The 11,489-nt window shown below is 39.8% G+C and overlaps 1 protein-coding gene across 2 annotated transcripts in view; it reads left to right on the top strand.

The window, feature by feature from the left end:
- Positions 1–3,309: 3,309 nt before the first annotated feature.
- LOC144604686 (docking protein 5-like) overlaps positions 3,310–11,489 on the top strand; it is a 257,087-nt gene continuing 248,907 nt past the window's right edge. For both annotated transcript variants that reach the window (XM_078419333.1, XM_078419332.1), the window contains exon 1: positions 3,310–3,545. In XM_078419333.1, the coding sequence (XP_078275459.1) occupies positions 3,480–3,545 (66 nt within the window). In that variant the 5' untranslated portion in view covers positions 3,310–3,479. The remainder of the gene's footprint in view (positions 3,546–11,489) is intronic.

Below are 11,489 nucleotides of genomic sequence, written 5' to 3'. Positions count from 1 at the left end.
ATAGAGCTCTTAAGGATAGCGGAGTGAGGGGGTATGGGGAGAAGGCAGGAACGGGGTACTGATTGAGAGTGATCAGCCATGATCGCATTGAATGGCGGTGCTGGCTCGAAGGGCTGAATGGCCTACTGCACCTATTGTCTATTGTCTATTGTCTATTGATATAGGCTGCTTTGAGCAATGGGTGGACATATAATAAATGGAATTTAATGCTAAAATATGCAAAGTTATATCTTATTAACAAGAAGAGCAGTAAGATGCTCTTCTGATTGTAGGTGTAAAATCAGAGATCAAAGAGTTGTTGTATGCATAAATCTGCAAGACATGTTGAAAAGTGGTTTTACAAATGATATGATATTCTGGGGTCTACGTACAGCCTACAAAGCCAGGAAGTTCACTTGCAACTGGAGTATTTTGTCCAATTATGGCCACTGTATTTTCTGAAGGATATGAAGGCTTAAACAAGAGCTCTCGAGTATTGCCATCAGTGAGGGACTTTGATAAATTTGAGAAGCTGGAGTTGGCCTCCTTAGAAAAGACAACTTTTCGAAATCATGAAAGTTCTGGACAATATGGATAAACATAAACTATTTCCACTGGTAGAAGGGTCCAGAACTAGGTGACGTTTTTAAGGTTGATCAACAAAGCAACCATAGATGTTATAAGGAATGCATTTGTTGCATCAAGAGGTTAGGACCTGCACTTCAATGCACAGCAGGTTACTGGACGCAGATAGAAACATGAAGGGAAAATATTTCATAGCTACAAGATAAAGAAATGGGGATTTATTGAACCACTTACCCAAAGCCATGGAATCGTAGGGTTGATTGACCATGCTCTGAGCAATAACAATTGTATGAGAAAGTCATTGACTCTGAGCAATTTAATTCTCAAGAAACATTGGAAAGTTGTTTTTCAAGCACAATAAAACCGATTCGGTTAAGTATAAAACTGCAATGACAACGTCATGACTGAGGTGTAGACACCAGGAACTGCAGATGCTGATTTACAAAAAAAAAAACAAAGTGCTGGAGAGATCTTCCACCAGAGATACTGCCTGACCCTTTGATTTACTCTAGCAATGTATTTTTTTTATTATCTTGGTCAGCCATCTTGGCATGAGACTGTGGATAGCTGTAAATAGTCTGTATGAGTAGAGTCTATTTTTATGTAATCCATTTCAAAAAGCCAGAATGTATCAAAATGTTTTCTAAGCAATGAATAACGTCTGAATGACGGTCTTTCCGTGGCAATGTGCAAAGGAGAAAAAACGAAAGGACCGGTTTGTGTAGGAAAGAACTGCAGATGCTGGTTTGAACTGAAGATAGACACAAAAAGCTGGAGTAACTCCATAGGTCAGACAGCGTCTCTGGAGAAAAGGAATAGGTGATGTTTCGGGTCGAGACCCTTCTTCGGACTGAGAGTCAGAGGAAAGGGAAACGAGAGATATAGACGGTGATGTGGAGAGATATAGAACAAATGAATGAAAGATATGCAAAAAAATAACGATGATAAAGGAAACAGGCCATCATTAGCTGTGTGCTGGGTGAGAACAAGTACAGACGAGTTCAGTGATTGTTATGATGACAGTTTCCAATGTTTTCCCGAACTTATTGATTGGTTCAATCATTTGTACTGATTTTCCGCTTTATCTTATGTAATGGAGAATAATTGATGTGTCCCAAAGCTTCTGGGTGATCAATAAAACCTCTGAATCTGAAACAATTTTGGTTACACGACCTACCTGCAACCCTTTGCAGGTATTCATAAATTGATGGTCAGGTCTGAGTTTACTATAAGGAACTTGTAGGTATCACAAAATGCTGGAGTAACTCAGCGGGTCAGGCAGCATCTCTGGAGAGAAGGAATGGGTGACGTTTCGGGTCGAGACCCTTCTTCAGACTGATGTCGGGGGGGGGGGGGGGGGCGGGACAAAACAAACTTGTAGCTCGCCAAGGGTGTTAGTCAAGATTGGCATTTGCCACCAGATTATTATTTCTGTTCTCTATTCCTTTCGTGAAATGACGAGGAAATAATAACTGGACCCCAAGGGAGAAAGTGGGCCACATGCACTAAAAAAAAAATCAGGGCAGGGAGATGATGCAAGCAGACTGCAGGCTGATTTTTGCTCTACTCATAAATGAAGGAGCCTCTCAGATCTCCCACTGCTCTGGTGAACCCTATCTATAGAAGGTTTTCAATTCCATTCATTTTAATTAGAGGGGGCTCAAATAGGCTGATCCGCATTCAGTAGGCAACACTTTAAAAAATATATATTAAAACAAGAAAAAAAATCCATCACCTAATACATAAAATGGGGCTTTGTGCATGACCCCATTACCTCTGCACACTACACCCAGAAGTGGCCAAGCAGGGTGTGTATGTGTACCTCCTGACATGCATTCTACACAAAATCTTCCCAACCAGTGCCTGTAAAAGAAAGAAAATGCTAATGATGCACATTATACATTCAAAACCCTGCAGTTTGCACCCACTTTACATGTATGTCTTTGAGCTTTTGGCAGTAAGCAACATTTGTGGAAAAAATGCTGCCTTCCCCTAATTTACATTTTATATGTAAAATCATTTGAACCTCTGAACCCAGCACATTATTTTTTTTTAAAGTCCACTCTATTCTTTAATATACCAGGTGAAATATATATTTTATGCACAGAGTGATTAAATATAGATAAGCACTTCTTATTGGTGATCTTGGAATAAATGAAAAAAAATCTGATATTTTTACATGTGATAGATATTAATTTCATTGCAACAAACCTCTTACTTGCATCAAAGGACAGAGATGCATATGCTTCTGATGAAGTAATTCTGTATTTTTGACAGAAGCAATGATTAATAGATTGGTTTAAACTACAGCAATACTTTATTTGGTACAGTAGCTTTGCAGCAAGCATAATGAATCTCATCTTTAATGCACATTTTTAAAGAAATTCAAATCACAAGGTACAAATCTCTTTTTTTTTTTGCAAAGTCTTTTATAGAAAATAGCTGTTCCTACATTTTTTTTCTGAAGGGTTATTTTAATTTCATGTGTGAGCTTCGCACACAAGTGAAAAATACTGTGAAGGTTTTTTTAAAAGTGGCTAATAATAGATTAATAGCATTTGTTTAGGTCTTTTGACAGAAGCCCAAGTCTTTGGCATAAGAACACTGTGCTTGAGCCAATAACTTCATTCTAATAGACATGAACCCTTTGGCACCAGCCCTTCAGTGAGTGAGAATGGTGGTACATTCCGTGAAGCAGCAATGATAGATTATCAGCTGATGCATTCTCACTCTGACATACTGCCTCACTGTCTCTCCCTCACTTTGTAGGTGGAATAAGCCTTGTTGCGAACCCTTGGGCCGGGAGGTTTAAGCAGATGCTGAGCTCTGGATAAACTGAGAGTGGGACGAACTGCATTCAGAGCTGGAGTACAGTGCTGAAATATTATTCAGTTACCAAGCTGAGCAGAAAAGTAATGGCTTCAAATTTTAATGACATTGTCAAGCAGGGATATGTGAAGATTCGTAGCAGACGTTTAGGGGTAAGTCTTTCTCTTTCATGATTTGTTCTTTAAGCTAAATCATTTTCCTTGTGTCAATATTTACAATGAATGGGGTGTATATCATTAATAATAACTATAGCTTAGGCACTAGCTGCTACTGTAAATTAGCAGCAAGGGATTATATGCAGAGTTCACGAGATTGTAAGCTGTAGTTTTCTGGCTTTTTGTTTCACTTAACTCATACATTGTCTGCAAGGTTTAAAATATAAGAAGCTAAATAATCATGGAGACTTGGTTTAAGGTTCTGAAAAAGTTGTTGTCACCTATTAAATTAAAGCATGGTTGACATAATATGTTATTAATTTATTATCAAAGGGTTCCAAATAGAGGGCAAACTTGGAAAGAAGTGACCAAAACAGATGAATCAAATAGAAAAATAAACTGTGTTGTGAAAGAAAATGTCTTTAAATATTTTGGATCATTCATTAGCAATCAGTTGCATTTGCTTTGATTTTATTTACAATGTGTGTGGAGCAGGGCTCAAATGGGCGAAAGTTACTCTTCAAGATAAATGTGCTTCAGCAGAACATAATTGTGAAATGGTGCAATGAAGTTTAATTCTTTGATTTTCAAAGCATAATGTTTATAATCTCATTATAATGTCCATTGTTTAAAGCAATGTTGCTCATCGATGCGTGGTTATGTTCAAGTAATAAGACTACAGGAGAAATATGGATATTTCCTTATTTTAATCAACATAGGGTAAATGGTTCTATAATTATTGCTGTCTGGAACTATTTCATGTGGCATCAAGTTGGCTTGTGTAAATTGTTGTTGTAATACTGGTCAGTCATTGCCATAATAAACGGATCAAAGATCAGGAGGTAAAAAAAAACCCACAAAAATGTTAAGCAACTCACAGACCAAACTGAAAAGCTGAAAATTAACTAAAGGACTAAAGTGGAGTTGAAGTACATAACAAGTTAAATGGGAGTTACCTTTTTACAAACAAAAAATCATTCTGGCAATTACTGGTTTCCTGACAAGGAATTATTCTGAATCATTTGCCTAAATCAATGCCACAATATACAGTTTTTGCTACAATTTATATGCTTGTGTTGGATGTATTAAATATACATATCACAAGTGTGGTTATATATGTAGATCTATATACCACACTTGTGATTATATATATATATATAAAATTAGTACATGTGCTAAGGACTGCAAAAAACATAGGGTTATTTTAATGTATAACGTGTGAAAGTGGGAGAGTCAGTAGGTGGGAGGTACATAAGGAAGATGTGTATGAAAGAACGTGAAATGGGTAGATACTAGAGATAAGATACTAGAGAGAGAGGTATGTCTTGTGCACAGGTGGCATTACATTTGTCCTTGAGATTGTGATAAATAAAACAAAAGAAATACATAAACCCAGACTATCCCATGGGTTTTGTGTGATGTGATGCTTATCTGGTTACCACCATGCGTTATTAAGTTAGATTTACATCTTTATGACTATACAGTGTGGTGAGAGCACAGACTTGTGGTCAGGAATTAACATCATAAATAGATCATTTGGGATTTTAGCTCCCTATTTTATTTTGCATTTTCAAAAATAAACTGAACTCATATATCACATAACTGAAGCATTATCTCGATGGCATCAATAAATCTACATTTATTTAAAAGTAAAATGATTATATTGAATCATTATATTGAATGGCGGTGCAGGCTCGAAGGGCCGAATGGCCTACTCCTGCACCTATTTTATATGTTTCTATGTTTCTATGATTGCAATCTAATCGTTAAAGCTTTTTAATTTTCATGGAATTTCTGCTTAAACTTCACCTGAATTAAAAGTTCATTTAGTTTCCCTGGCTGGTAGGAAAACAAAACTCTGCCTAACTGGGGCGGCACAGTGGAACAGCAGTAAATTTGCTGCTTTACAGCGTCAGAGACCCAGGTCCGATCCTGACTACAGGTACTGTCTGTACGGAGTACGTACATTCTCCCTGTGACCGCGTGAGGTTATTCCGGGTGCTTCGGCTTCCTCCCACACCCCAAAGATGCAGGTTTGCAGGTTAATTGGCTTTGGTGAAATTATAAATTGTCCCCAGTGTGCAGGATAGTGCAGGTGTACAAGGTGATCGCTGGTCAGTGCGGACTCAGTGGGCCGAAGGGCCTGTTTCCATGCTGTGTTTCTAAAGTCTAAAGTGTTAAGCCTCTGCCTTACTGTTAACAAATGGGTGTACTTGACATTTGATAATGGGAAATCATTCTTTCTACTATCATAGATGAAGTTTAGAAGGATGAGAGGGGATCTTATCGAAACATATAAGATTATTAAGGGGTTGGACACGTTTGAGGCAGGAAACATGTTCCCAATGTTGGGGGAGTCCAGAACCAGGGGCCACAGTTTAAGAATAAGGGGTAGGCCATTTAGAACGGAGATGAGGAAAACCTTTTTCAGTCAGAGAGTTGTGAATCTGTGGAATTCTCTGCCTCAGAAGGCAGTGGAGGCCAATTCTCTGAATGCATTCAAAAGAGAGCTCGATAGAGCTCTTAAGGATAGCGGAGTCAGGGGGTATGGGGAGAAGGCAGGAACGGGGTACTGATTGAGAATGATCAGACATGATCACATTAAATGGCGGTGCTGGCTCGAAGGGCCGAATGGCCTACTCCTGCATCTATTGTCTATTGTCTAAGTGTGCGTTTAAATTCCTGGGGAAGAATATGAGGGACCCAACTTTGTGGGTCAGCGATGATGATTCTTTCAAAATCCCGACCAATTATGTAAAGATTGTGCTTTTTGTTAATCAGCAAGCTTTTGTTGTTAAGTTGATTTCCACGTTGATAAATGAGCATGTTTATGTTGTTCCTTTCGTGGGATCTGAGTTGCTGGCAAGGCTACCGGTTATTGCTCATCCTTAAATTTTGCTGGAATTAGTTGCTTTCCGGGTTACTTCAGGAAATTTGATGGTCTTTCATCACATTGCGAATGGATTTCAGATTATTAATTTATTTTCCGAGTTATTAACTGAAGTTAGTGGTAGGGTTGTCTTTGTGGACTTTGGTAATGCAATTGGCAAGGCTCTGTATGGAAGGCTTGTCAAGAAACTTGGGGCACAAGGGATCCAAGGTGAGCTGGCTTATTGGTCCCAAAATTGGCTCCATGATAGTAGGTAGGAGAGTAATGGTGGAAAGATATTTTTCTCATTGGAAAGCGATGACTGGTGGGTACTGCAGGGGCCAGTGATAAGATACTTGTTATTTGTTTATATGTAATATTGGAAATATGATGAGAAACTTTGCAGAATTTCTAAAGAATACACAATAGTTGGTGGTATCATGGATAGTCAGGAAAAGTACTTATGAGGGCGTGCTTGCTATTGAGGGCATGCAGCGTAGGTTTACTAGGTTAATTCGCGGAATGGCGGGACTGTCATATGTTGAAAGACTGGAGCGACTAGGCTTGTATACACTGGAATTTAGAAGGATGAGAGGGGATCTTATCGAAACGTATAAGATTATTAAGGGGTTGGACACGTTAGAGGCAGGAAACATGTTCCCAATGTTGGGGGAGTCCAGAACCAGGGGCCACAGTTTAAGAATAAGGGGTAAGCCATTTAGAACAGAGATGAGGACAAACTTTTTCAGTCAGAGGAGTTGTGAATCTGTGTAATTCTCTGCCTCAGAGGGCAGTGGAGGCCAATTCTCTGAATACATTCAAGAGAGAGCTAGATAGAGCTCTTAAGGATAGCGGAGTCAGGGGGTATGGGGAGAAGGCAGGAACGGGGTACTGATTGAAAATGATCAGCCATGATCACATTGAATGGCGGTGCTGGCTCGAAGGGCCGAATGGCCTACTCCTGCACCTATTGTCTATTGTATATGGTCTACAGCAGGATATTTAGTTTGGTTCAGACATACAGTATGAAAACAGACCCTTCGGCCCACTGAGTCCACACTGACTATAGATCACCCGTTCATACTAATTCTACATTATCCCATACCTTACAAGCTAGGGGGCAATTTACAGGAGCCAATTGACCTACAAACCCACACATCTTTTTGATGTGGGAGGAGACTGGAGCACCCGGAGGAAACTCACGTAGTCACAGAGGGAGGACATGCCAACTCCCCATAGACAGAACACATATAGAGCAAACAGAAACTTGTGCACAGCTTTGCAGATGGAACTTGATGCTGACAATTGCAAGGTGATGTATTTTGGGAAGTCAGATAAGGTAGGACATATGCAGTAAATGGTAAGAAACTAGGCTGTCACTGTCAATGAACAGAGGAACAGGTACATGGATATGAAAGTTTTAGAGGGATATGGGCCAAACATGGGCAGCAGGGACTAGTGTAGATGGGTCAGCACGGGCAAGTTGAGCCAAAAAGCCTGTTTTCATGCACTATGACTCTATGACTTTGGGGTTCAAGTTAATAGTTCCTTTAAAAATAGCAAGTTGATAGGGTGGTGAAGAAGGTAAATGCCATGCTTGCCTTCATTGGTCAGGATTACAATGTAAAAGTTGGAAAGTTATGTTGTACCTTTACAAAACATTGATTAGAGTGCAGTTCTAGGGAGGATGTGATTGCAGTGGAGAGAGTGCAGAGGAGATTCACCACTTTGTTGCCTGGATTGGTGGGCGTTAGTTATGGAAGAGGTTGGATAGGCTGAGCTTGTTTGCTCTGGAGCCACAGAGACTGAGGGGTGACCTGATAGAGATACATAAAATTCTAAGAACATTGATAATGTATATAGTTACATTATTTTCCCCCATCATAGTGTTATTAAGAACAAGAAGGCATTGGTTTAAGGTGAGAGGAAGGAGTGTTAAAGAGAATTTCAGGGAGTTTTTTGCAGAGTGGTTTATAACTGGAACCCGCTGCCAGCGGAGGTGGTGGAATCAGATAAAACCGCTACATTTAAAAGACATTGAGACACACGCATCTAGGCGAGGCATAGAAGGAACCGAACCTAATGCAGGCAAATGGGATTAATGTAGTCCAGGCCTTTGGGTCACTAATGCAATGAATTTACAGTGTGCTATTACTGTTTTTATTCATAATTCCAAATCCTCTGCTAAAGTTGATCTGAATCTTATGACAATCAACGAAGAATAGGTTTATGTCAAGGTTTCTGGGTGGGCCAAACACACGGAGGTGGGACTAGTGTAGATGGGACATACTGGTCAGTGTGGGCACGTTGGGCCGAAGGGCCTGTTTTCACACTGTATGACTCAATGACTCCATGACTGTATGGCTTAGTAAAGAATTGGGATTTATGTTGTTTATTCCTCATGCCTCAATGAAGAATGTCTTTGAGCCCTTAGGAATCTGATAGTGACAGATAGGAACTTTTGGAAAAAATTTCATCGGCTATTAATCCTGTGCAGTAAAATTAGTAGTACGTACAATGACTGTTTCCCATGGACACCAAAAATGCTGAAATTGCTTAAAATGCAGGTTACTCATCCTTTCTAGGCTGCGGTTTCTGATTAATATCTACCTTACATATCTCCAGGGATACCTTGTTGGTTCACAATCAATTATTTTTATCTACAGTGGCTCATGCAATATATATAAGTATTACAATCAATATATTGGTGTTATCAGAAAACACACATTTGCACAATGTTAGGAAAAAATCTGCATTAAATTTAAAAGCTTCATAAAACTGGGACTTCCAGATTTTAATTTGGCTAAGTTTTATTTTGAGTTACAACACCAATGTATGTGGATGGAATTGATGGGAGAGCCAGGAGCTGTCCTTGTGTTAAAAGGGGAACTGTATAACCTATTGATGTTGGTATTGGTTTATTATTGTCACTTGTATCGAGATACAGAAAAAAGTTGGTTTTGCAAGCTGTCCTGGCAAATCATACCACACATGAGTAAAATAGATAGTGCAAAAGAGAAAATAAACAGAGTGCAGTGTATATAACCACGGAGGGTGTGGAGTAAAATAAATGCAATAGCCACAACAAAGATTGGAAAGTCATAAACTCATCCTTGGCACATGAAAGGTCTGTTGAAGAGCTGAATAACAGCAGCAAAGAAGCTTTTCCTCAATCTGATGATATGTGTTTTAAAGGTTATGTATCTTCTGAGGTAGGGTGGAGATAAAATGACCAGGGCGTAAGTCATTATGTTGTCTACTTTCCCAAGAAAGCATGAAGGAGTAGATTGAGTCTATGGGGGTAGGATGGTTTGCATGATGTTACTGGGCTGCATTCACAACTCTCTGCAATTTCCTGGGATGTTGGGCAGAGCATATGCTATACCAAGCTGTGATGCATCCAGAAATGTGCATCTGTAAAAACTGGTCAGTGTCTTTGGGGGCAGGCTGAACCTCCTTGGTCTTCTGAAGAAATAGAGGCATTGGATTGTTTTCCTGGTCATTGAGGACAAATTGTTGGTGATGTTTACACCTAGAAACTTGAAGCTCTCAGCAATTTCCACTGAAGCATCATTCTGGAGCATGTACTCCACCCCCCTTCCTGAAATCGATGACAAGCTCCTTTGCTTTGCTGACCTTGAAACAGAGATTGTTGTTTTTAAATCGTGCTATTAAGCTCTCTATCTCCTTCTTGTACTTGTTGTCATTTGGAATCCATCCCACTACAGTGGTACCATCTGCAAACTTGGAGTTGGAGCAGAATTTGGCTACACACAGCCGTGAATGTAATGGGAGTGTAGTAATCAGCTGTGAACGCAACTTTGTGGGCTATTGATGTTCAGAATTATTGTGCAGAATGTTTTGTTGCCTATCCTCGCTGATGCGGTCCATGGGTTAGCAAGTCAAGGATTCAGTTCCAATGATGTTCTGTACTGGAGTCTTATGCTTCAGTTTCTGCTTGTAAGCAAGGAGTTGGAGCATATCCTGATGATCAGATTCTCTAATATGCAGACAGAGAATAGAGTTTTTGATGATTGTGCAACAATTCTCCAGGGTTTTGGGGGCTTCTGCTGGGTCAGGAGACATGTTGATAGCATTTTGGTAGTCTTGAGATTGGCTTGATTGAAATCTCTGGCTATGATCCACAAGACCTCGGAGCACATCATTTCAAGGTACATCATTTTCAATGTCAAGGAGTGCACAGCTTTAAAGTGAGAGGGACAACATTTGAAGGAGTTGTTTTTTTACACTGAGAGTGGATCACGTGCGAGCGGAGAAGATTAGTTTGACTTGGCATCATATTCGGAGTGAACATTGTGGACCAAAGGGCCTGTTCCCATACGGTACTATTCTACGTCCCATGTTCAAGTCTCAGAAGAAATTTCAACACAGAAACTGTTGACTCTGAGATAACAGTGTCAGCAATTGAGGCAAATTAGAAAACACAATTTTTAAATTTATTTTTTCATATTTCAGATACAGCGCGGAAACAGGCCTTTTCGGCCCACCAAGCCCGCGCCGCCCAGTGATCCCCGCACACTAACACTATCCTACACACACTAGGGACAATTTTTCCATTTACCCAGTCAATTAACCTACATACCTGTACGTCTTTGGAGTGCGGGAGGAAACCGAAGATCTCAGAGAAAACCCACGCAGGTCACGGGGAGAACGTACAAACTCCTTACAGTACAGCACCCGTAGTCAGGATCGAACCTGAGTCTCCGGCGCTGCATTCGCTGTAAAGCAGCAACTCTACCGCTGCGCCACCGTGGGGGAGCAAGAAGATACACAGAGACACAAATTTAATTAAATGGTCAAAGCAAAAGTAAATGGAGTTTAATGCAAGAAATACTGGGATTTGCAGAGAATTTAAGTATTTTCTAATGTTTCAGGACAGTCGAGTCTGCCATGTATCAACGAGATCTGGAGATTCAGGCATATTGGACACTAAATGAAAATTTGTAAGTGGAGAAAGTAACCAAAAAGTCTGCTGTATTTTCTTTTAACACAAGGATTTTGAACTACAAAGAAAAATAAGTTACACAGTCGTTGTGCAGTGTAATCCATAA

This window comes from Rhinoraja longicauda, chromosome 22, assembly GCF_053455715.1.
Source record: "Rhinoraja longicauda isolate Sanriku21f chromosome 22, sRhiLon1.1, whole genome shotgun sequence".
NCBI classification, from domain to species: domain Eukaryota; kingdom Metazoa; phylum Chordata; class Chondrichthyes; order Rajiformes; family Arhynchobatidae; genus Rhinoraja; species Rhinoraja longicauda.
Note: the sequence above shows the minus strand (reverse complement) of the source record. Positions and strands in the feature narration are given on the sequence as shown.